Source organism: Ailuropoda melanoleuca, chromosome 19 (assembly GCF_002007445.2).
Source record: "Ailuropoda melanoleuca isolate Jingjing chromosome 19, ASM200744v2, whole genome shotgun sequence".
NCBI classification, from domain to species: domain Eukaryota; kingdom Metazoa; phylum Chordata; class Mammalia; order Carnivora; family Ursidae; genus Ailuropoda; species Ailuropoda melanoleuca.
The window spans coordinates 6,102,587-6,129,878 of NC_048236.1; the positions used below are offsets into that span (position 1 = coordinate 6,102,587).

Consider the following 27,292-nt stretch of genomic DNA (forward strand, 5'->3'; position numbering starts at 1 on the left):
ATGGCGCTAAATCACACTGCCCCGCCCCAGGAAGAGCACCTGCCACACTACCTGAGAGATGGGGACCCCTTTGCTTCCAAACTTTCCTGGGAAGCGGACCTAGTGGCTGGCTTTTACTTAACAATAATTGGTGAGCTTCCTTAATTTTTCTGTGCAAAGGCTGCATTTAGAAAATTCACAGGCTAGTATGTTGATTTTGCACAAGGATTCACAGACTTATACAGCTATTTTGACAAGAGGTGGAGAGTGGGAGGAAGGTAGAAGGTGGGGTGGCATAGCGGGTTTCAGTGGATGTTTCATAGCAATGACTCGGGTTACCTTTATTATTATTGATGGCTATTCCCTCGATAATCAAAGACGTTTTACAGCGAAATCATTTATCCTGAGACGATTTTGATTGCTTTAGGAGAAGTTTTGTTTTCTGAATAACAAAATTAATGATAATGATGTCTTATTTAAATAGAGTGCTTTCACTTTAAAACAATGCTTTTCATAGAATTGTAAGATGATAGGCCCAGAATGGACTTGAGAAATTAACTAGTTCAGCCTCCTCTGGTCACAACCGAGGAAACTGTCCCCTGGCTGGGGTCACAATGGACACACTAAGTTTACTGCACGTAAAGCAGAGCTGCTTTGTGATGACATCACGGTGTGAGTTTGGTGAGAGTTGAAAAAATGTATTGGTAATAAAATGGGAGTCAGCCCAGGGTCAAAAAGTTTTGTGCATCATTCAGAACATGGTGCACCTGCGTCCAGACTACGCTATCCAATGCCATAGCCACGTGTGGCTGCTGAGCGCTTGAACCGAGTCTTGTCCAGAAGATGTGCTGCAGTGTGAATATACTCGAGACACTGAAGACTTAGCACTAGTGAAAATGGTGTGAAACAGTTCACGACTAACTAAAACAATTTGACTACATGTCAAATCCATAACATTTTGCCTATGTTAGGTTAGATATATTATTAAAATGAATTTAGTGGTATTTTTACTTTGTTTAATGTGGCTGCCAGAAAAAAAATGGAAATACATAGGCTCACATTTCTGGTATTTACATTGTATTTCTATTGGACAGCATTAGTCTAGGTGATCAGAATTCGATCACAAAACTTCTTAAATTTAAAACTGTTGTTTTAAATTTGGGTAACCAGTGCACAGGTGGGTTACGTCTTAGGTGTGTCTGCCTTTAATCTTTTCAGATTTGGGTCAAGCTTTCTCTCTCTCCCTCTCTCCCTCTCTTTCTTTCTCCTTTTCTCTCTCCCTCCTTCCCTTTTTCTCATCTATTTATTACGGGCTAAGAATTTCATTTAACCTCCTGAAATTAGCAAACTCATTAGAAAAGTCTGGAGACACCTCTATGGTCAGTGCTTGAGGCAAAAGGAATCGATGAGATTGAATCAGAAATTCCACTGCAAAGGGATTCCCTGGGTCCTTGGCTTTATTATTAGCAATTATCACACCGATTTAAATTCTATTTCTTATAAATGGGCCCTCGTGTCCTTTCAAACACAAGTGTATATTGAGTGCTCATTCTCTGCCACTGTTTAAGTTTCTGGGAATACAGCAGCGAACAAAATGGGCAAATTCTGTTTCTGCACAGGGACTACCTGGTAGTAAAACCCACATTGCATTTTCATTTAACATAAGTACTTTCAATTATCAGAAAAGGTGGAAAAACTGACATCTTATAAATTGAATTTGTCTCAATCAATTGCAAGAATTGAGTTAAAAAGTAGCACTCCAGATAAACAAAAGAGGGAGAGGAATCACAGTCTATTCCCCGCCTTGGTATAGAAGATCTCAGGAAGAGAGGCAACAAGCTGGATGCCTGGGGGAATCAGGAAAATTTCTCCCTTGTTGTATGTGGGGATGGAAGGAAAATCCACAGTCAGATTCAAATGGGCATGCTGAGGTGAAGCTAGGAAAACAGGTCCAAAAAGAATCCCAAACAAAGGGAACATCAGGTGATTCAGGGAGCTGGGGGTGGAGCCAAAGACATCTGTTTCAGGATGTCTTCATTCTGGATAAGGCCAGGGTCATTTGGAGGGATTTGGATTCATCTAGACCCAGTCTTGGACTTGGTGCTTATGTCTGGTTTTTACCCCGCCTAGGATAGGTATGGGGATATGTCCAGATATTTTTTTAAGGGACCAGAGTGGAATGACATTCTTGGTGAGTTTTGTTAAATACTGGAAGTCTTAGGGGAAACCGGAAGTTGAAAAGATACATCTGAGTTTGGAATAGAGGAGAAATAAATTAGAGACCCGTTTCCACCCTTCGACTCCTTTACTTTAGATAATTGGTTTATTAACAGTCTATATATGAGATTTCATCGTTTTGTATTCCTAGAAAGATTCAGGATTTTGATAATCAAAAAATGTCCCCCCACCACCCCCACGCCTGCCTTTAGCCTTTAGCTTCTTAATTTTGTTTTCCTTTAACTATCATCAAAAATGTTTGCATTCTCTTGATAATCCCCTACAGATAAGATTGCCAATGGGAATCATCTACATTCTTCTCATTGAGAGTTGACTATTTTTTTGATAATGCTTCGGGCACTGGGTAAAGCCTTATGAAACACTAGTAAAGATAATTTAAGAAAGGAAAAGTAAGAAACTCAAATTCTCAAAAGAGAAGTAGAAAGACAAAGGGTGTTTGAAGGAGCTTTGTGTATCAATTACATATGTATGCTTATTGTTTTTAATCTTCCTGGATACAAAGTAGAAGGCATTTATTTAAAATTCTTCAAGCCATATTTTCACATTAGTTTCCCAGTGTGCCTTGCCTAGCTGGTTTCCTTTAATGAGACACAGATTTCATTTTAGTTGCCTTGCTCTAGAACTCCCTAATCTCTTCTATTTTTTCCTCTTCTGTCTTAAGAAAGCTAACGAGGTTTTAACAGACCATTAGGCAGCACTGACTCCAGGGATTCATAACTTCCTAGGAGCACAATGCAGTTCGTTCCTGGTGGTTTCATACCATCAGCTGAAACACACATTTCTTTCCTTGCCCCCAAAATGAATTGTGGTGGAGAAGTAGAAATTAAAATAGAAAAATCTGGGTTTCTCCTGTTAATACTCTCCTTATTCCTTACTACTAAAGGCAGCTGTACCAGATTCTCATTTATACACAGCTACACTATGAAGCAAGAATTCCTGAGGAAATCTACTCTACATGTTAAGCTATGGAAGTAGGTGTATTCTTTTCTTAAATAAAGTCAGTAGGGATTGGGTCTTTTTGGATTTAAACTGGGTTTGTAAGAACTTTTGAACAGTATCATTGTAATGCCAAAGCCAATTAGTCATTAATAAAAGGATATTAAAAAAGTGGGCACACATTTATACCATTATTGGTAGGTTGGTGGGCTGAGGGTCACTTTCTCTCCCTTTGGTGGGAGGGGTGAGCCCATATTATCCACTGTCACCTACTTCCCCGTAATACCTAGTCCAGTAGTAGCTGCAGACACCCAGCGTCCATGTGTCCTCAGGAGGCAAAAAGTCCTGGGATGTGTCTCCAGGAGATGACCCTTCCTTGCAGGGGGTTATGCCAGCCCACGCTGGCCTCTGCCTGTCCTGAGGCTGGTGCTCCTTCAACAGTCCACAGTGATAGTGAAAGCACCTTGTCTGGTTGGGGTCACTTCAGCTTCAGAATTTACCAAGAGCCCAGGGGTTAACCCTACTTCTTAGAGGGAGGGCGTTCTATAGAGCCGATACTCGGTAAAAATGGCGGAGGAAATACTCCATCCTGGGGGCCAGTACAAGAACTGACCATGGGGATTCCCACCCCCTCCTGAGCTTCACTGGGAAGTTAGCAGTTCCTTTTTCTGGGTAAGTTCAGTCTTATAATCCCTGACTCCTATCCCTTTGGAGGCAACCCATCCCTCGCCTGTCACTCGCAACTCATGCTTTTTATTTCATCTTCTTAATTTAGATTTTTATTTAGAGTCCTCTCACTACCCTCTAAATCTATGGTGTCCATTTTTGAAATTGAGAAGTGTTTCATATCTGAGGGAACTCCAAATCCTAGTGCTGACGATGGGAATTTATATTTTTCTTTGTAGGGATTCTGTCCACATTTGGAAATGGGTATGTCCTTTATATGTCTTCTAGACGAAAGAAGAAGCTGAGACCTGCGGAAATAATGACTATCAATTTAGCAATCTGTGATCTGGGCATTTCAGGTAACACAACCGTTTCTTCTTTGGGGGTTTGAGCTGTGCCCCATTCTAAAGACCTCACTGGCTCAGAGATCACCCCTCCCCCACCTCCTTTCGCTCCTCCCTTCACCAATCATCTTTACAGAGGTTGTGGTAAGTCAACGGAGTGTCTTCAGGCCAAGGAGCTCATCCGTTTAACATTTCTTGAGTCCTTTCTGTGTGCTGAGCATGTTAGATGCTAAGGAGACAATTTTGAATGAGCATGATACCTTCTAATGCTACACGGCAAATTGTATTGGCTTAATGATTGAGAAGACAGAAACTTACAGCACACTATCTTGAGCTCCTCTACAACCCTGCCACCCTTACGGGACTCTGTTAGAATAAATACCAGGGGGCTAGTTCTTGAAGCTTAAATGATGGGCGATGGGCGAAGACAATCTGAGAGGTGAGTATAGGAAGACAGGAGAGCTGACCTGCTGGTACATTGAAGTGTGTCTTCGGGACTGATTGCAAACGTAGGAAGCCTCTAGGTCAGTCGTTCTCAGACTTGGATGCACAAAAAAGCCACTAAGGGGAACTTAACAAAACAAAACAACAACAGAAAAGCAAAAAACTTCACGGCTGGGTTTTATACCCAGAAATTTTTATCGCATCGGTTGAGAATGTAACCTGGGCATCAGGATATTTAAAGTTGGTATTATCAGGTAAGTTAGTGTGTGGCCAAAATTGGAAACCACTGGTTTATTTCTTGCTTCTTTGGCTTCTCAGATAACCCAGCCAAGGAAGAATTGGAATAAAATTTCTCTTTAACTGTAATTCATTTTTATAAATATAAATGATTTTGGATAAGTAGCCTCCCTTTGCTTTCATCTATAAAGTCCCAGGGCTGCCTAGATGCACTCAAACGTGCTTTTGGATCCCAAATTCTGCTGTGTGGAGTATGGTCTTAAGTTTCTAGAATTGGGAAAATGGAGTGTGAACAGCACACGGCAACTCCTCTTTCCACTGGAAACTTTTTAGCAGTTTTCTGTCTAAAATGTCCCTTTTAAAATGTTTTCTGATATTTGTTTCTTCTCCAAAAACAAGGCTCAATAATAGTTTCTACCTATTGAGTCACTATTTATCACCAGCAGATATGTTGCCCTTGACAGTCTGCGTGGTCTTCGTTACTTGGGAAGGCTTTACTCAGTATGGACAGGCTTAAATATCATGAGCTCTTATCGGAAATGCACATTCATATTAAGAGAAGCCGATTGTGTCCCCTCGGATGAAAATAGCTGAAAGGAACCCCAGGCAATTTGCTAGGGCTGCAAGATGACTGCAATTTTAGTAATGGCCACACGATGGCGGTGTCACAACATGAATGATAACTTTCCGGGTCACCTCTCCTGGCTGAGCCCAGACGGCTCCCCACCCCCCCACCCCCAATTCTGAACGTAAAATGCTCCAATGAAACCTGCCATTTCATCCACATCCTTCACCAGCGAATAATACCAGGTTCATGTTTAAGGCTGGATTAGACTAAGCCTGAATAAAAAATGTCCTTACTTGGTCAGATACATTGAACATGCTTTCCACCAAGCAAATCTGCTCTAGAATTGCACAAACCACCTCAGTACTCTGCCTATGTCTTCGGAGTAATTCAGCAAGAAAGCGTTTTCTTTCACGTGATAGCTTTTGCTAATGAACCCAGATCATTTTTCAACTTTGAGATCTTTATTGCATTTCCCATTCCAATAAACCTTAAAAATTTTTGTCTTTTTTTTTTTTTCTTGGTCAAATATCTTCCATTATAAGCACCTTGAAGTGCATAGTAAAGACCAGGTGTATTTCATCTAACTAATATTTGTGGTTTATATACTTGCGGCTTGCAATTGTGTATAAGTATTAGAATCACCTGGGGAGCTAAAATATATATATATCTATATTGAAATATATTCATGCCTGAGCTTGCTCCAGATAAATCAGACTTTCTGGAGGTTAGAGTCCTGGAAATTGATATTTAAAGTAAAATAAAAGCAAAGCAGAACAAAACAACTCCTCCAGTGATTTTCGTGTGCAGCTGGGTTCAGAACTATTCTATTAAATGAAGAAGAGAGAGGTATTCTAGATGAAGTTCCAAAGGTTTACCAAAGGCTCCACTCCAGAAGGAAGCTTAAAATAGTTCCAGGCAGGACAGACACTAATTTCACTCCATCCGAGTCACTTTCACTTGTCTCTTGCTGCTTTTAGCACCCACCAGCTGACACTTAGCTCAAGCTTTGAGTTCGTGTCTCTTCTGTCTAGAATATTTCCCCTCTAGACATTTACTTGCAATCTCTACCAGTGATTTAGACATCTCCCTAAATGTCACATTCTCAAAGAGGTCATCCCCGATTCCCTTATATAAAACGACAATTTCCATGTCCTTCCGCTTCCTTTTTCCCCCTCAGCACTAATGACTATCATTCCATCGTATCATATCTTGTATTACAAATTGTGTATTTCTCTTATCTGCCCTCCCTACTATGAAATACATTTGTCAAGCTCGACCTCCACTTTGTCCTCTGTCACGTCGCTCTGTGATTGTTACATAAGAGGCACTGAATAATTATTTGCTGAATAAGAAACAGTTCTTTTACACTCAGTTTCCTCGCTGACAATTGGGCTAGACCACTGGCATTAGGAAACCCTAATGGGGGGGTGCACAGTGCAGCAAGATGGAGTGTGAAACTAGCTACCTAGACAACTAGACAAACTAGAGGAGATGTGTGTCGGACTTACAGAAGCCACTTGAGAAATATGTGTTAACTGACCACACTAACAGGAACTTGGGCGTACCTCTGTCTACTACAGAAGGGACACACCTGGGAGGGATGGGGCAGGGCTGGCACCTGTGAGTATCAGTCACTCGGTTTTCCTAAAACGATAAGTTTAGGGAAACTTATGATAGGTAGATCGATCGATCGATCGATCACATGGAGGTCGTGGAGAGCTTCCTCAGCACCTTCCCTTCTGGGAGGGTGAAGATTGAATATAGTAGCTGAATACAAAGCGTGCAGGGCGGGAATTAAAGTAGAAGGATGCTTTCTAGAAAGTAAAAAACGCAAAACACTAACAGAGCCTGAGGAATAGTCTATTTTTTATTGTTTATCATTATTTTTTGCAATTTAATATTTTTACATTTAAATTCAGTTCATTAACATAGAGTGTATTATTGGTTGCAGAGATAGAGGTCAGCGATTCATCAGTCTTCTATAACACCCAGTGCTCATCACATCACGTGCCCACCTTAATGCCCATGACCCCGTTACCCCATCCCCTACCCCTCACTTCCTTTTCCCTCCAGCAGCCCTCAATTTGCTTCTTATGATTAAGGGTCTCTTATGATTTATCTCCCTCTCTGATTTCATCTTGTTTTATTGTTTTGAGGAACAGTTTAAATCCCAGAAATCTGGGTCTGGTTGTAAACAGATTGAACCTAACATTAACTAAGATAGCTATCTCTTGTCTGAATAGAATATAACTCAACAGTGAGTTGAGGCAGGTGGGTACTTTTAACTGGAGGGGATTTCCCTTGACAAATTGCTTGGCGCTCTAGTTGTAGGCAAACCGTTCACGATCATCTCTTGCTTCTGTCACCGCTGGGTGTTTGGCTGGATTGGCTGCCGCTGGTATGGATGGGCTGGATTTTTCTTTGGCTGTGGAAGTCTCATCACCATGACTGCTGTCAGCCTGGATCGATATCTGAAAATCTGCTATTTATCGTATGGTAAGTACGAAGGCTTCTCATTCCCTGATAGTCCAAACTAGTGGATCGTCAGACTGTAAATACTGTACCGACAGGTACTGAACAAAGGTTACTAATAACCTAAGAGACCAAGAGTATCTTTATTTAGAGCCTATTTTGTTCTAACATTAAGTTGAAAGATGTGAGCCTGTGTCAATGTAGGTTTCTTTTAATGCTGCTTTTATAGGGATGTCTGGTGTTTGGCTACAATGTTTTGGCAAGCATCATTTCCTTGTATAATCTGTGTAAGCTTCTACCGTGTTTTGCCATGCAAACAAAGACATAAAATGCATTGAAAGGATGTTAGGTCCGAGATGTTTTAGCTGGTGGCCCACATGGTAAGTGTAATTATAAGAAAGATGTTTCTGATCCTTCTTTAGGACTCAGGTTCCCTGTGATTTCAGAGATGAGGAATTCCAACCAGTTCAGCTCCAAGTTAGAGAGCCGTGCAGCTGTGCTGGCAGGAAAGGACACACGCAGAAATATCACTCAACACTCTTTTTTGTGGTATTGTAGGTACAAAGATGAGTGACTATAAGCATTGATGAGGGGAGAGCCAGCTACAATAAAGTTTTCAGAGTCTCAAGATTTTTTTTTTTTTTAATAATGAGACCATGCAACATGTTAGAAATAAATTTTTATTACTTTTGCTTCTTGGGGTTCTGGAAACTTACTGAATCCCAAAGAGAAGCATTTGGACCCTTATGTTTAATACTGAGAACCAGGTGCAACTGGGGAATAGTATTGGCTCCCTCTGGAAAAAGCTGCTCTGTTTGTTAATCTGTCAATCAGAACAGTTGTGACCATGGAGACGGAGGATGGCCTGGAAACTGAAGTGGAAAGGATCAAGTCAACTTGATACTCTCAATGTGGTAGAACTTTCCTTTATATTTTAAAGCATTTTTTAAAAAAAGATTCCATTTATTTATTTGAGAGAGAGCGAGCATGAGCTGAGAGGGAGCTGCAGAGGGAGAGGGAGAAGCAGGAGCCCGACGCAGGGCTCGATCCCAGAACCCCGGGATCATGACCTGAGCTGAAGGCAGATGCTCAACCGACTGAGCCACCCAGGCATCCTTTTTCCTTTATATTTTAAAAGTTTATAGTCCCAGACTCCACGGAAACCATGCAGGGGAAGGTAAGGTCATGGACCATTATCTTCACAAATTAGCACTCATTTTTTTTTAATTTGCATCTCTTTTTCTAAACAGCTTAACACTTCCAATAGAAATAACTTAAACCAGAATTTCCAATAATTTAAAAATATTTAATTATGTATATTCTGGATGATTTCAGAGTCCTATACTTTCTATAAACTATTTTTGGTCATATCAAGTAGATTGTAAATATACTTATAGACTTTCAACTTCCTGGGGATATTTGAGATACCACGATGTCTCTGCTTTTTAAATATTTTTCAATTTAGGCTTGGTGTCCATGAAAGAGGTGATACTGCCCACCTCCAGAGTCATTGCAGGGCATCACTCCATGTGGGAACTGTATATATTTTTCCAGCTTCTTTTAGGATTGAGCCCCAATAGAATGGTTTCACCATTTGATTTGACTCATGATTAAACCCTCTACACAGTGTCTTAAAATGTTGGAATTCGAAGACCACTTGGGAACATGGAGACCTTTTTCCCATTAATGTGATAAACTGTTTTAAGGCATCCCTGACAGACAGCCACTTGGCCTCTTCTCGAATAATTCCAGTGACCAGTGACGGGGAGCTTACTACTGCACAAGGCAGCCCATTCTCTGATTGGTCTGCTCTCATTGTTACAATGTTATTCCTTATATTGAGACAAAACTGCCTCCCAGTAACCTCCACCCATTGGTCCTAGTTCTGACTTCTGGAGCAACACAGAACCAATCTACTAATCTACTCCCTCCTGTACTTGACAGCCTTTCACCATACTCGAATGTAAGTATACAACACCTTGCAAAGTAACCCTAACCATAAATGCTTATACGTATGCATATGCACATTCCCCTAAATATATGTGATTATCCGTGCCAATGTTTTCTCCATTATAATGGATAATCAGGAGCTGACATATATTGTGGCTACATGATTGTTACCTCTCTCTAGTTACCTCTCTCTCTAGTTTAGAAATTTGAATTTTATGATACGAAATGCCATGTATTTGAAAAAAAAAGAGACGATAGAGTATAGATACAATCTTTTATATTTCTTGCTAGTGCTGAGACAAACACAGGAGTAAAAATTGGTGTTAATGTAGTCCTTTGTAGTTTGCAAATCAGGCCTTGCATTATTTCATTGAACCCTTATCAAAACCTGTAAGCGATGTATTCTTATTTCCTCCATTTTACTGATAAGAACATGGGCATCTAGAAAGGGTACACGAAGAGGGTCAAACACTAGAAACAAGAAGAATTAGGCCCTACTGACTTCCCAAACGGCATATGGCTCTGAGCAGAAGCAGGCCTTGGGTCCGTGTTGAAGAGATCATTTGGCCTTTGTTGACTGTGTTCTGATATTTCTTCTCTGCTACTCCAAAATCAAGGCAGTAAGGATTCGTTTCTGGGGCCCTTTCTCTTTGGGGTGATAAGTGGGGTGTGGAGGTAATTTCACGAGTAGGCTGGAGCCCTAGATCAAGCTGCCCTGTCTTTGGTGGTTATGGCGAACTTTGGAAAGTGATCACTAGTGCTCTATAGCTCTTCTTAGATGACTACACCAGTTCTTCTTGGAATTCTCTTGTGGTCGATGGAAACTAGTTCTGAAAAATGTAGAGCTCGTTTTTTGTTTTCCTGAAAGTATTTTCACAGAATTACTTTTACAGAACACGATGCAACCTACCTAGATTCTCTACTTCTCTTGCTATGGCCGTGCGAGCATGACTGCTGTGTTGGTCACGTTGGAAGATTCAAAACCTGCTCCTTGAAGCAGGGTCAGCCACTTCAACGTCTCAGCACGCAGCCATGGTCGTGGCCCACCGACCCCCACCGACAAGTGCTTAGGAAGGTGAATGAGATGAGAGACATGAAAGCTTTTAGGGAGAAGTGTATTTAAAGGCACAAACAATGTGTTATCAGTTCTTTCCTTCCCCAAAGGAGTCTACCTTGGATAAACCATAAATACATGCTTTTGGGGGCTTTGTCCTTCTATTCTACCAATTGGCCCCATGTTGGATAGGATCTCAAAGGTCATTCTGGATGCTTTCTTAAGATCCTTCCTTCATTGTCTTTGGCATCCTCTCATCTCTCTACTGTCCCCTTTCCTCAGCTTTTGTCACTTACCCCTCCCAAGGCTCCTGCGTGCCTATGGAAATCTTCCCTGGGAAAGCACTTCTGATTTTATTCGCTTGGAAAAAGGCCCACGCTCTGGAACTTTTCTCCCTTCGCTCCACTCTCCCTCAGAATCCAATTATCTGACCACTTCTCCCAGAATCCAATGGAATAACTCTTTGGATGTGGAATTTGACATATCGAGGGGAGGTACTTGGGCGTAGGGCAGAATACATCCCGGTAATGCTTTTCTTCTGCCTCCAGGGGTTTGGCTGAAAAGAAAGCACGCCTACATCTGCCTGGCATTCATCTGGGCCTATGCTTCCTTCTGGACCACCATGCCCTTGGTAGGTCTGGGGGACTACGCGCCTGAGCCCTTCGGAACCTCGTGCACGCTGGACTGGTGGCTGGCCCAGGCCTCCGTGGGCGGCCAGATTTTCATCCTGAACATCCTCTTCTTCTGCCTCTTGCTCCCAACGGCTGTGATTGTGTTCTCCTATGTGAAGATCATTGCCAAGGTTAAGTCCTCCTCTAAAGAAGTAGCTCATTTTGACAGTCGGGTACACAGCAGCCATGTGCTTGAGATGAAACTGACCAAGGTAACTACAGTAACAATTTACAAGGAGGTTTTCTAATCAATGAAAACTTCATAGGGCAAAGAGGATGGGGAACGTGGGGGGCTGGGAGAACTGAGAATCTCTATTCTTTATGTACTTCTGAACTTTGCTAGTATTTATCTAAACCTTGGCAGTATTTCTTTTCCTTGTTTCTGTCTCGCTCTCTCATTTACACACACACACACACACACACACACACACACATCTAATATCTACTAAATTTGTATGGTGAATCTACTGGGAGCTTATTCTCTCGATTGAATGAGATATTCTTGGTTCTCAAAAATTATTTAAGTCATCATAATAATAACTTTTATGCATCATAAAATGCCTCACAATATCTATACTGTTTTGTATGGGCTTTGGTGGGTGTGATTAGGGACATTTTGCCATCTCACATTATTTACAGAGTAAGAGCTTACCACATGTACTATGCTATGGGAAACTTATCTTAATACAAGAGTACTTGCTGCAGGGTCGAGTCCCTTGGTAAACGCCAGTTGCAGAGCCGAGAGCTCCTTAGATACTGCAGTGTGAGGAAAGGAACACACAATTTGAGAATAGACTAGGGTTCTCATCCCATCACCAACACTTGCCAGGTTTGTGATCTGGAGCTAGATACTGAATTTCTTTGAATCTCTATTTTCTCACTTGTGCAACAAGAATAGTAACATCTATCTTATTGGATTGTGGTGGAGATTCAATGAGATCAAAGCATGTTATTCTGTCATTTGGTGCATAGAAGGTGTTAAAGAAACTGCAATTCCTTCATTCTCTTGTAACTTTCAGGTATTCGGGGACAGTATAAGGCAGTGGTATTCCCACTTTTGTCCTGTCTTACCCTTATATTGAAAAAAGTATTTTCCAGCACATACCTCGATATAAATGACTTGCAGCTAATACCATCAAACTGCATATTAACATTAGCATGCCCTCATTTCTATTTTACTTTTAAAGATAAAAAAATAAATGTAGATTGGAGTTCTGAACATTCCTTCTGGTATCCCAGTCAATCATCTTCACATGTCCTCAGAGCCTACTTTGGAGACCACTTGTCTCAGGACCTATAGTAACAGTTCCCTCCAGACCTGAGAGCACTTCTAGTAAGTCAGGGCCTTCGTTCTAGTAATATTTCTCTCCTCACATTGCAGACGTTTTGAGATGGTGCAAGGATCTCTTGGTTGTACAGTGTGAGCTAGAAATTCTTGATGGTTCCAGTTAACCTTTACTTCTTAAACTGTACATGCTGAGTAAATGAAAGCTCCACAATTTTCATTGCTCTAAATCTATACTCATAATCTAATAATAGAGCAGTTATACCTGGACGAAAACACAGCCTCAGGAATCACAATCTGCTTTTTATCTTATCACTGGCCGTAAAATAGAAAAAAATATTTCCATAAAATCCAAGGTCATGAACTAAGTTCATTTCCAGCTCTCTCTTTAGCTCTTATCTGTGACTTTTAAAAAATATACTGATCTAAATGAATGAATCCAAGTTAAATTTGTATTACGTTTAATCCAAACCCTACTCAGAACCACGTACTGTTCTAGGAACAGGGTGACTGCAACAATAATAAAAATTTTCCTTCTCAATACTTTATGGAAGTATGTCCAGGGAAACGACGTGATATCCATCACACTGGTAGGTGTATTTGAACTGACCTTGTAGTCCTGCAGTTTGGCATGCCAAAAAGCTGCTGAGATGTCATATGACTTCCTGTCTCTTCTTGCCACCCTCCAATGGTGTTGACCTCAAGACATTTTGTGGTCTTGATGAGCAAGCCCGGATCCTTTCCCGTGAGGTCCTTCTCCAGTTTCTCTGAGTCTGTTATTCATCATCTGCTCTCCTGTTAGTTGAATTGCCTAAGTCAACCCACAGTTGCTTTTATAAATACCCTAACATCTGGTTCTTTGTGTATTCTGGATGGTGGGCAATTTGTTTAGTGAGTGATTCTGAAGCTAGTTACGCATATGAGGTGAAACTTGGCACACACCATTTAATTTAGTTTGTGGTTATCAGCCTCCTTGACCTGGACTGGACTGTATAGATCAAATAGCCAGACTCACCCAGCCCAGATTAACCGAAGAGATATTAAATGAAAAGTATAGGCATCTATATATATGATTTTATTTTATACATATCTTCTTCTGACATATACCAAATGACATTATATGTAATATCTATATGGCATAATATATGTTATATTATACAATACATCTATACCTCATTTATATATATAAAACATATTAAAATAACCTGAATACAAAATGCTTCTAATTATTAACACTTATGCAAAAAACATAAATCAGAGGGGCACCTGGGTGGCACAGCGGTTAAGCGTCTGCCTTCGGCTCAGGGCGTGATCCCGGCGTTATGGGATCGAGCCCCACATCAGGCTCTTCCGCTATGAGCCTGCTTCTTCCTCTCCCACTCCCCCTGCTTGTGTTCCCTCTCTCGCTGGCTGTCTCTATCTCTGTCAAATAAATAAATAAAATCTTTAAAAAAAAAAAACATAAATCAAAATTCAATGCACATTGATAAACACAACTCTCTATTTTGGCATCTTCTCTGCTAAATTTAAAATGTTTTCAATTACCATTTAATTTTGATCTTGATTTTTTTCCTACTGAGTAAAAATAAGCAAAAATGACCTCACACTGGACCTTTTCTTGGTCTTAGGAAGCTTTTTCTCCATTCAACTACCTCTCAGGATTGGCGGTTTGCTTATTTACTTCATGCTTCTGATCTTTCAGAACAGCCTGGTCTAAAAGCTTACTACTTACAGACCACCTCCTTGGATTCTGGTGTCAAAATCATTTACTTTTCTGGGTACTCTAATGATGTCCAGCTGGGTTATTATCTGGGCCTGCATTTTGCCAGTCTGGTTTATCCACCTGAAAATTGACATCCCACCTACAAATATCTCTTTGCTTTGTAATTTCCCTTGAATTAATTTTTTTTTTAAAGATTTTATTTATTTACTTGACAGAGATAGAGACAGCCAGCGAGAGAGGGAACACAAGCAGGGGAAGTGGGAGAGGAAGAAGCAGGCTCATAGCGGAGGAGCCTGATGTGGGGCTAGATCCCATAACGCTGGGATCACGCCCTGAGCCGAAGGCAGACGCCCAACCGCGGTGCCACCCAGGCGCCCCTCCCTTGAATTAATTTTTTAAGAATGATGGCTTTGTTAGACTTTTGTACCAGGCCGAAATTTCACAGATTGCCAACAGAAGTGTGCAAAAAAAGCCCAAGAAATAAAAGCAAATACGCAAACAAAAACTCTCTTTAGATTTCTATGACTCAGTATCATCTCATTTTCATGCCTGCATTTGACTTTGTAAAACAAACTTAATATTAAACCATCAGGATAAATTCAGTTGAATTGGGGGTCTTCCTCTTCATCCCAGGGCTATGTATAACTGCTAGGGAGGCTTTTATAATTCCATGGTGTCACTGGGTGGGGGCTCCTGGTCTGATTATTGTCATTTATTGGCCCTGGTATTGCTGAGATATTTAAGTTTCTTTCTGGTCTCAGTCATCGGTTGTCATGGGTCACTTTCCATCCTTTTTGTTCCAACCAGAAGCCCTCTTCAAGTTCATCAGCAATTCCAGTTACTTCCCTGTCCTTTGACTGGAACTCATCACGTGCATGTTGAGAGCTTGGCTGGGACCCTGGGAAGCAAAGCACAAATTTTTGGCTCTGAGATCCCCAAATGCATTAAGGGGCTCTTACTCCCCCAACACCATCCCTGGCCCCTTGTGCTCAGCTCTGTGGAATAGCATCAGAACAGTTTTTCAAGGTCAGTTACCAGCTCCTCTGATGTCCTCCCTCACCTTTGAGCTGTAGACCCTTTGCCCACTCTTAGGTGGGAAACCTGTAATCATGTGCATTCCTCTAAAATTGTTCCTAGTTAGTGAGATTAATGCCTCTGGTCCTTCAAGTTCCTGACTGTGGGTACTCAAAGTCATTTTTTTGCATACTCAAACCCTCTTTCTCTCAAGTATTTTCTCTCCTGTAAGTTTCAAATTTCTCTTTTAAAACTCACAAGCTGAGAAATGAATGTTTTACTTCTTTGGGTATTTCTGCTTGAAAAAATCTTCACACAAGGCAGTGAACACTCTTGTTTCTGCTTTAATGAGGGGGGCGGTGGAGTCACAGGAAGAAAACACCAGAAGCATAGACTAATTTTTCCAAATATTATTATGCTTTATGGATTAGTACTTAATACTTACTCATTCAGCACAAATAGATTATCTATGAGTTCCAGGTGTATAAGTAGTGTCTAGATCCTTTGGGCATCTGGATTTCTCTTAATTTCCTTTATTTCTACCAGAAAGCCTTCCTGATTGCCCCTGGCTAGTTTAAGTCCCCCTGCAATAGGCCATCGGAGCAGTTGACACATTCAATTTATTGAGCCACACATTTGTCTTCTTTGCAAGTAGTAGGTCGGTGAGCTCAAGTGTTACACATCCTGTTGGCTACTGAGCCTCACTGCCTGGTGCCTACTAGATGCTTAATTAAGATTGCTATAATGAATACATAATTGAATAAATTAAGTTAATCTAATTACCTTGATGAGCATTAAGTGGTCCCTTGACCGCTGGCTCGAGTTCCTCTGTCCTTTTCATAACTGACAGGCATTTTGTTTTGCTTTGTTCTTTCACATTGATCGTGAAGTCTTAAAAAATCATGAATGTAAATCTCTGCTTTCCTCACATGATTCCTCTCTTTGATTTCTCCTATCATTGAAGGTTCATATTCAGAGAACCCCCTGGGAGGACTCTAAGGGCAGTTTGTGGGAAAGCTGAGATGCATTGCTTTTTATTTTTTAAACCAATTAATTGATTTCCTCTGGTTCCTCATAAGTGTTCTTAGCTTAAATGCCACTTCCCAGAAAAGCATTCCCCAAATTGAATTCAGACTTTCCTATTACCATGTGGCAATGTTGTCTTTACATTTTCTTCTTAGAACTGATCATAATTTATAATTAATTTAAGATTACATGCTTATTTTTGTGATTATTTGTCCAATGTCTGGCTTTAGCATTAAAGAGTAAGGCCTGTGGAGTGACAGCCATATCATTTTGTTCATTTTATGTCCCTAGGACATAACACAATGTCTCAAACATGATACAGTAAACATTATAATATAATATGATATAAACTGTACAATATATAATTAATTATATTATATTAATATAAATTAAATATAAATATATGTATATATAAAATAGAGATATTTGTTGAAGGAAAGAATTTCAAATTAGGGGTCAATTCCAGTTTTGCCATGAGCCCCCTGAGAGTCTTACATAGATGACATTTGTTAGTTATTTTGGCTGCCAGTGGCTGAACCCCTTTCTGTGTTTAGAATTTCTGTGTTGAAGAATTTCCAACATTTTGAGTCTTGGGAAGTGGAGGGGAGGAGCAACATGTCTGAGCAAAGGCTGACTCCTAATTTAAAAGATACAGAAGGACCCGTCATTGACTTTCCAAGATTCTCATTCAGATGGAGTACGGCTCCGATCTTAGGCTCCATCCAGTCTGTCTCAGGATCTAGTGATACCAGCACCGGGACACGGAGATGTCAGAAACCACTGCATCGGAGCTGGTTTGGGACATCAGTTTGGGTGTCATTTCTGTCTGCATGGCCTCAGTCCTGAGTCCAATGTTCCCAATGATGCTCTGTCCTAACCAACCCATTACTTTTCTGTGCCACTTGGCTGAAGTCAATTTCTGTTGCTTGCAACTCAGAATCTTGACTGATTCACCTTGGACAAACCACTTCACCTTGCTGGGCCTTGGTTTTCTCATCTGTGAAAGAAGGTGGAGGAGGGGAACTATATGCTGTCTAAGTTACCTTAGATTGGTTGGATTGTTTAAGGGTTGACGGCAACAGCTCTTACTCCTAAAACCACCTGGTCTCTCCACCTGAGTACATTTCTCCACTGAGTAGCACTTTCCTCACCTTAAAGGCTTGGTTCATCTTTAATGAACAGTGAAGTCTTCCTTGTTTTTTTGAGCCAAATACTTAGAGATTTGTATCTCCTGTTCTTTAAGCCAGCCATTGTCTCATTGGGGAATGCTGTGTTCGGTTTTAGACCCAAACCCCACAACACAGATGTACAGAGTGACACAATCTAATTTACATCCTCTCCTTTCAATCACAGCTTTTGCTTGTTTGTGGAAGAGTGGTATTTTAAAATTTGGAGAAAATTGCAGTGGGGAAGTGCAGACCCCTCCTTCTCCTAGATCTTTTTTTTTTCCAAGTCCAAATTAATATTTTCTACTTGGATCACCCCCAGGTCTCACATGATGCTAGACACAGCAAAGCTCTCAGAATTCTTTTCTTTCTAAGTGCATGGTAAAGGTCTGGGACTGTTGGACTTAGTTGTCATTCTATTGATAAAATAGAAGGAAGGAAGGAACTCAAATTAGACATGCTTAGAGTTGTCGAATTACTTTATTTCTTCAAAGGTGGTGTGAAAGCTAAATATCACCCTTATTTTTATACATATCAGGAACTGAGGGCCAACAAAGGTAGGTCATGGTAGCTAAGTTGCCCCCCTTCCTTCTTGTCATTGGTAGTGTCACTCAATGGCAGGATGCCCATGTGTGGGGGGTAGTGGCCTCATCACTGGCTTTTACTCTTGCATTACCATCTTTTTATATCATGATCATTATTACTTTTTTTTTGATTAGTTGGGAACAAATCCATATGCTTGCCAGCTAGGCTCAAGATCGGAAAACCAAATCTTATTATCCCTATGTTCCGGTCAACTGTATGCTCCCCTGCCATTTTCTCAATGCCCACATGTAGTGATCTTTCTTCTTGTGACCTTGTCTCATCCCAGCCACTGCAATATCCTTGTTTTCAGTAGTCTAGCTGGTTCTGTGATGTGGTCAATCTTGTTATTGGTGGGGGAATTATTCCATTTTGTTGGCTCTCCTTGTAAGGTTCACTTCTATATCTATTCCTGTCCTCTTCTCATCCATTTCATTATTCAAGGTAGCACACAGCTTCAAATATTGGCTGAAGGCCTACTCATATTTGAGCAAAGGACTCTGGTGTAAGGAACTGAAATGCCAGTTCTTAGAGAATCAGGGGTTCTGTCTCACTCACACTGGTCAGTGGAGTTGAACCACAGTTGGAATCCAAACCCAAGTATCTCCATCTGTGCTATTTTACACTACTCCGCACTGTCTCAGCACAGAGAGAGGGCAGGACTTCACTTCTTGGAAACCATATCTACTGGAATGGTTCAGATGAACTGGGCCCAAAGACAGAGCTTTATGTAATTTGGAAAATTTACTTTCAATCCCATTGTTCTATTACTGCTTTAATTGATCAATTCACTAGAATTGATCAGTTATGGACAATATTGCCTATGGGACACTTAAGGCCAGCTTGAACTGTAGCTGGAACATACAGATATCCCTTAGTCCTCTGCAGCAAGATATATTTAAAGTGAACTGGGTTGCAGATGTGTGATTCTTGTGCAGAAGCAAAACACATATTCTGTGAATTTCCTCCCACAAAAATTGCCTAATTTAAGAATTGAAGTTTTCCTGCTTTTTCAGTAAACCAGAAGACAGTGATACAAGTGAAGCGATTAAAAAATAAACAACTTAGCAAAAGTTGACAGGTACAGGTGTCTGTGCTAGAACTGGTTTAAGGATATCTAAAATAGAAATTTTGGAAAACGAAAATGAGGACACACGCAGAAATGAGGAAAGAACAGACTGATGAAAGATTAAACACATTCCACTTTGAGTAGAAAGCACTGGGAAAATGAGTGTAACATGCAAGTTTTGTAACTTTTATGGACTTTATCTTAAAATGTCTTTAATATTGAATGTTTTAATGTTCTGTGGAGTATATTTTAACAGGAGAAGATTATAAAAAATAAATGGGTCTCATGTTAACTTTGTATTCCCTTTGAATGCATGAGTAATGTTCTGCAGTGCTTTTAGATCTAGGCTTTTATCCTTCTTTCTGCTCTAAACTTGATTTCTAGTCATTCAATTTAAGGCACTTAGTTTTATCCTAATCAGAAAAAGCACGATGATTCATTTGCTATGTGTTTAAAAACTACAGCATGGTTAATTCTCCTATGTCCTTTTAAAAAGGATAACGTAATGCAAATGTTTGAAGTCCTTCCTCTCCCCATGGCACACTCTCACAAAAGTAGAAAATATGTAAAATGTAGAAAATATTATGGACTAAGTGCTAATCTATTTTTTGTCAATGGCTTTGACAGCAACATAGAAAACAGCTTTTGAGATACTGTGAAATCATCAAATGAGTCACCAAAGAGAAAGGATGGAGCTATGTTAAGTTCCCAGACATCTGCTAAAGCAAGTTTTATTTATACAGTTATTGTTTATTTGGGGATTTAGAAAAAAGACCCTCACTTTGAGCCTTGAGGCATCCATTCCATTTACAAACAAAAGTCACACAGGCCAAATGAAATACAATTTCTCCTGGGTAACCCTTTGCAGAGAGGTGGAAAAGCAAGCAAGCAAGCAAGCAGGAGGATTGCATGTGTGATCTGGGTCTGGTTGGTAACTGTTAAGCGTAGGTGAGAATTTTGGCACAGGCGCCTAAAGCGAGGCTGCAGGACCCTGACACAGGGCGGCAGGACTCGAAGGAGGTCTGGGCTCACCTCATTCACCTCTTTGAGATTTAGACTCTATTTGTACAATGGAGTGAAATGGATATAACCGAGGTGTGTCTCAGCTGCAGTTAATTTTTAGAATGAGCCTTGAACTTCTTAGGTGGCATTTCATAACCTGAGACACATGGTAGATTTTCCAAGCTTCTTTCTTGACACGGCCCACAGATTTGGGGTTCTCAGGCCAAACACCCTACTGACAGGCTGTTCCGCAGGTCGAATAGGGCTAGGGACCATTCCCTGCATACAATAGCTCTGTCCTCATGGAAGCCTATTGGAATGCACCTGCGCACAAATGACTTCGTTATGAAAGAACTTAGCCACTTCTAAAACAAAAAAGCATGCATAAATATTGTTGCTTTAACTATTACTGATAAAACATTTTGTGTCTCCTTCCTCATCCTTGATCCTCTACACTAGCTTGTCATGACCCTCATACAGAGAACGCTGTTCTTTTCCTTCTTAAGGAAGAGGATGGGGGAAGAAGAAGTGGTGCCTGCCTCTGAGAGCTCCATCTTTTCAGCTTTCCTGGGTTTGGGGGGTATGCAGAGATAAAAGGAAGCTCTACTTTTCCTACAAATCCCTTATAAAACCACAAAGATGGGTCTCATGATGCTCTTTCTCGTCATGGGCCCATCCCTGTTCTTGCTCTTGCAGCTAGGGGCATGCGGTCCTCCGCTCAGTCTTGGGTCATGGGATGCCGGCTCCATACAACAGCCTAGGGATAGAAGGGATGCTGGTGATACTGAAGTTTACGAGGAAATGAAAGACATAGGGGGGATTTGCAAAAGTAGATGTCCACTACCCAGAGTGCTAATTTGAATATCGTTTCAGTATTTATCTTATAGACAAATAGTAGATAATCATGTAAAGATATTTCGAAGTTAGTACACTCTCTCTTAACTAGGACTTGAAATGGCTCATGTTTAAAATAAGCACCAAAGCTTGGACTTCATTGCCCAGTGTCAGTACTCAAAGGAAGAGTCCTTTCATTTCTTGTTTAGACTGTTGCCTAAACCTGTTAAAAGTGGAAATTCTGTGTGGCCAGGGATTGTGTCTTCTTTGTTCATCGCTTTATCCTCAACAAAAAACATATAGGAGATGCTCAGTAATGCTTGTTGATTGAATGAAAAAACAATGATTTTTCTACCTCCAGTTTCTTCCTGTGCCATTTCATTGTACAGGAAAATCTTCCTAAACACAGCTCTCGTTAAGGCTCCTGCTCGGAAACCTACTCATGCCTCAAAGCATATGGAATTAAGTACAAGCACAGTCATAAGTTCTACAAAACCCTGAATACATGGATATTATCTTTCTTTCTAGCCTCATCTCATAAGCCAAAGTAAATTGCTTGCTAGTTTCTTTTCTTTTCTTTTTTTTTTTTTTCAAAAATGTGGAGCGCTTCACGAATTTGCATGTCGTCCTTGCACAGGGGCCGTGCTAATCTTCTCTGTGTCTTTCCAGTTTTGGAGAATGTGCTGCTGAAGCGAGCACTTGCTAGTTTCTGTGCAAACCTCACACATACCTGTGCCTTTGCTCACGCTGATCTTACTACTATTCCTTTATTTCAACTTGTGAACGTGCAGGTTATACACCACGTCCCTCGGGAAACCGTTCTGACTTTGCCCCGTGCCATGTAATCTGGTCCTTCTCTGCTGGCACTTCAATCCTATTCTTCCTTGTGCTCTAGTTGTTTGTATTCCAGTGACGTACAACTGGGCACTAAGGTGTACTGGTGTCCCCAGCAGCACTTAGCATTGTGTCTGGCACCAAGCACTTGCTAAAAATGGATTGTTGGATTCAAGTGAGACAATCTATACGGTCAGGTATGTAGTTACAGGGCATTAATTGGGGCTGCATTTGTAGAGAGACTGGGTTGCAGATGGGGAGAAACCAGTGAGGCTGTTTAAAACCCTCTAATTATTCTTTGATCTGAAAGTTAAGAGGCTCCTAAGGTAATTATAATTTTGTGAGAGAGAGAAGTGCTTTCTGGAAAAGTCTTGCTTTATGCCACTGTGTCACTTTAGTTAAAACTCAGTAACTCTATTGTACTTTATATCTGGTTAATTTCCACTATCCAAGCCTCATACTTGANTTGTGAGAGAGAGAAGTGCTTTCTGGAAAAGTCTTGCTTTATGCCACTGTGTCACTTTAGTTAAAACTCAGTGACTCTATTGTACTTTATATCTAGTGAATTTCCACTATCCAAGCCTCATACTTGAAAAAAATGAACCAAAAGAAGAACACTTAATAGAAATCTCTGAAGAAGATTCATATTAAAATTTACAACAAGCACAGAGTTTCTGTTTCCTGAGGCAAATAAGAGTGATTTAAAATTTCTTCAAGGTGAACATATTTTCCATCTAGCTCCAAACATGATGGGACATGTCTTCCATCAATGTGGGTTGAGAAGTCTGGAAATTTCAGGAGCACGGATGTCTTCTTAGCATCGTTTCTTACGCAATGTAAAATCTGACAGCTTTTATAGGGTTAAACTTTGGGTCTTTGGGTACATTCAAATTCTGGAGTGAAGAATGGATAGGATGTGGTAACTGGAATAAGACACTGTAATAACTTCTTCTGGATGAACATCTCTGAGGTCCATAGGAAATGTGTCCTACAGGCAAGGTAAATGGACAAATAATAGACTTTCTTGGGTGTAAATGGGCTACTGCTCCCTCCCACCCCATCATTTTCACCAAGTGTCTTGACTCTGTTCTATTGCTTTCCCTCACCAGGTAGCGATGTTGATTTGCGCTGGCTTCCTGATTGCCTGGATTCCTTACGCGGTGGTCTCTGTGTGGTCAGCTTTTGGAAGGCCAGACTCCATCCCTATACAACTCTCTGTGGTGCCAACTCTCCTTGCAAAATCAGCAGCAATGTACAACCCCATCATTTACCAGGTCATTGATTACAAATTTGCCTGTTGCCAGACTGGTGGTTTGAAAGCAACTAAGAAGAAATCCTTGGAAGACTTCAGGTAAAATTTCAGAAGCCAGAAATGAGTGATACTGTTTCAGAATCCTGTGGGGTTCAAGCCACTCCAATATGCTGTCTTCTTAGAGTTAGAGCTCACCACTTAGGAATAGTCTAAAGAGGATTTTCTGTTCCTCAAAATTCCTGAGATCAAGTCATCAGATATGTTGGGTTAGATGTCATGGGTAGATAATGAGAAAAGTAATTCCATATTTGATTGCAGAGCAACTAAGATAGGAAGCTATGTCCATGAGAGTGACCACTATTTCTCACTCTTCCTTATCTGGGACCAAATCCCTTTTACTCCAAAAGTATGGTTCCACATGGCATTGATCCAAAATTAAGTACTCACGGCAGAAAAGATTCTCCTGTTTCAGATGCTTCTATCGTTAGCTATGAGTATTGGATTTGGGCAGGCAAAGGAGGGAGAGAAGGGAGGTGACGTTTTTATTCTCTGTCAGGTTCTTGATGCTATTTTCACAAAGAGCCCCTATTGTACCTTCTCTTTGTCAGATAACGAAATGGAGGTGCAAGTGGGGTTAATGTTAAGTGAGCTGCCTGTGCTTACACAACCAGGAAGTAACAGAGCAGAGATTTAAGCTCAGGCCTATTGGGTTTCCAAACAGACTACACTATTTCTGCTATAAAATGAACAAGCGAGTTTGGGGACCCTGCACCATTTTTCTTAAAGGCTCAGGGTGAGTAAAGAGTTGAGGATGATGTGTGGGCTCTGTGTCCATTCAGGACCAGTGTTAGTGGTGAAATGTGGATCAGACACCTGAGTGCATGGTCTGAGGTGAGGGGCGTTAAGAAGGTCCAACTTCCCTGATTTCTTACTCACTGGATGTCTAGTTATTTTTCAGTACTGTTTTTCTTGATTTAGTAGGAAACAGAAGAGGAAGGAAAGGTAGCACCAGCTAGAGAAGATGTGGGTCTTTATCTTGTTCTTTCACTGTGCTTGAGCAAGTGACAAATCTTTTGACCTTTAGCTTCCTCACCATGTAGGGTACAGGATCAAGTGAAAAAAATTAAGAAAAAGGCACAAAGAAAAAGTAGTATTGTCATTGTGGCTGTGGTACAGGGGAAGAAATATACAATGTGGAAATAGAACACCAACGCTTNCCATAGAACACCAACGCTTGGCTGATTTTTCTGTATCTTTGGGAAAATGAACTACTTAGGGCCTAGAATTGGGATGAGATGATTGCAACACCCATCTTTGCAACTGTAAGAATTAACCAAATGTGTGTTTGGAAAGGGCTAGGTACCGAGTGTTAGTGGGTTTTTTTCTTTCACATTGTTGTTGATTAATACCTTTTCTGTTGAATTGGATAAATTCAAACGTTAAAAAGCATCTATTTTGGCAGTAATAACACTTTGCCCTTATCAACTATTAATACTTTATTATGAAAGCAGGTTAGAGAGAGTATTTTTAACAGAGCAGTTTCGGGAGAAAATAATGGGCATTTCTTCCTCTGAAAGAGATGATGGGAATTTGACAGGAATGGCTGAAGGCACATTTCACCTACCTCATAATTTTGCCTTGGACTGATTCTGTGTTCTGTACATTAGCTCTCAAATGTGAGCAGCACATAAATATTCAATGCTCAATAACGAAAAGAGAGAAATTTATGAGGAAGGCAGTGACTTGGGGCCACAGACCTTTTAAGAAGCCAGCCAGGCAAGAATCAGTTCCGTTCACCTGTTCCCATTAGCCATTTCTACGAAATACAATTGCTTTGCTGGAGGAAGACAAGTGCTATTTCCTTACTCCAGAGTCTTGAAGCTTTCAGTGGAAAAAGCTGGCAAGTGGTAGCTAGTGCTAAGGCAGAAAGCAGCCCTTGGGTTTTTAAGTTTGGAACGTCTTCAGAAAAGAAACACTGAAGAGGTGTGATGAGTTCCTGATTTTTGGAAGGCTCTGTTTCAGAGAACTTTCCAAAGAAGCAAAAGAAAACTTTTGTTGTTGTTGTTGTTTATCTTTGTTGTTATTAAGGAGCTAAGAAAGTGGGTAATATTGAGGCTTGATAGAATGGCGTGAAGTGGTCTGAAGCCAGTCCAGAGTGGTTAATGCACTACCAGAACAATTCAATCAAATTAAACTAGATTAATTGATATCCTTGTTTTTTCCTCTTCTGAGCTCTGAAATGAGTTTGCTTATCATGGAAGGCACTCTTGGGAAATATTCTGAGCTCAAATAAAAAAACCTAATGTGTTGAATATGAGATTGTGGAAATAAATTTTGAGTAATTTTTACAGTTCATTAAAAGTTAACTCATTTTCCTCCCTAAATTGAGTCCCCTGAGATTTTGGTAAAAGCTGATGAACTACAGCAAAAAATATGGCCAAGAGGCCGTTTTGAAATGCTAATATTCATCACATCTGGGTATCCAGATGTAATCTCCCATATTTCATAAACGGTGCTTCTCCACCCTGGCTGTGGATTAGAGACAACTAAGGAACTTTGAAAAACTGCTGCCTAGACCCCACTTGCAGAGATTTGGCTTCAGTTGGTCTGGATTTGGGTCCAAGCTTCATTAGTTTGTTTCATTGATTAACTCTCTCAGATGGTTCTCATACCCAGCCATTGTTGAAAGCCAGTGGACCAGAGCCTGGGAAAGAAAAACATTAGCAGGGAAGCTCATATAGTTAGAGACCTCTCCCCCGACCTATACAGAGACCAATGTGTGACAGAGGAACCAGATTTCAGGTGCCAGGCCAATTTTACATGCCATATAAGTGATCAAATGATCCTGGGAGTACATAGTGAAGGACCGAGGCGTTTTACATTCCTGGTATTTTAGTAAAGATAAAGAACAGAAAACAAAGCCCTAAATTCTGGCATTGACATTCTAATACACCTCCCCTGACTACCTTAGTTTGAATGCTGTCCTTCCAAAGAACACTCTTTGTAGGTAAGTCACAAGGCCCAACTGACTGGTAGGTCTATAGAGAGGCAATGAATTTTGCTCTGAGGATGGGAAACTCACTGGGGCACAGGAAATGTACCATGAACAAGTGGTTTGTTTCTGGAAAGCTCCATTCAAGGGATTTCTTGACTTCGAATATTTTTAAGTGAATTATTATTTTCCTTCTCTTCTAATTCAAGTCTTGTACATATAATCTTCTCAGTAGACACGACTGCTATGATATTTATACACAGGATGTGTGTGTGTGTGTATATATATATGTTAAGTTATGTTTTCCTTCTCCTGTGTGTAGGCTGCACACTGTAACCACAGTCAGGAAATCTTCTGCTGTGCTGGAAATCCATCAAGAGGTATGAAGACGGACACAGCCTCACTCATGGACACAATTATTCACTTATTTGCCTCTTCACTGCTGTTGTTTGATTGTGACTACACTTTTCTCTTTATATTATATTTTTATATTTTGTACACTTTCCCTCTTTTTCCTTCAACTAGGATTTGCTGGAAAATTCCAATGGCCAAATGGAAATTAGATTATAGGATATCATTTAAGGAGTATTACTAGGATGAGGCTCCCTGGAATGTTCTTTTTATTATATTTTAAGACCTAATTGTNAGGAAGGAAAGGTAGCACCAGCTAGAGAAGATGTGGGTCTTTATCTTGTTCTTTCACTGTGCTTGAGCAAGTGACAAATCTTTTGACCTTTAGCTTCCTCACCATGTAGGGTACAGGATCAAGTGAAAAAAATTAAGAAAAAGGCACAAAGAAAAAGTAGTATTGTCATTGTGGCTGTGGTACAGGGGAAGAAATATACAATGTGGAAATAGAACACCAACGCTTGGTTGATTTTTCTGTATCTTCGGGAAAATGAACTACTTAGGGCCTAGAATTGGGATGAGATGATTGCAACACCCATCTTTGCA

The 27,292-nt window shown here is 40.5% G+C and overlaps 1 protein-coding gene and 1 non-coding gene across 2 annotated transcripts; one reads left to right on the forward strand and one right to left on the reverse strand.

Annotated features, from left to right (window-relative positions):
- OPN5 (opsin 5) lies at positions 1–26,724 on the forward strand. Its single transcript, XM_002919006.1, has 6 exons — positions 1–130; positions 4,059–4,178; positions 7,738–7,908; positions 11,437–11,771; positions 23,204–23,445; positions 26,661–26,724. The coding sequence occupies exons 1-6, from the start codon at positions 1–3 to the stop codon at positions 26,722–26,724; spliced, it is 1,062 nt and encodes a 353-aa protein (XP_002919052.1).
- LOC117797189 lies at positions 21,853–21,959 on the reverse strand. Its single transcript, XR_004622107.1, has one exon. It is a non-coding gene; the product is annotated as a U6 spliceosomal RNA (small nuclear RNA).
- Positions 26,725–27,292: the final 568 nt, after the last annotated feature.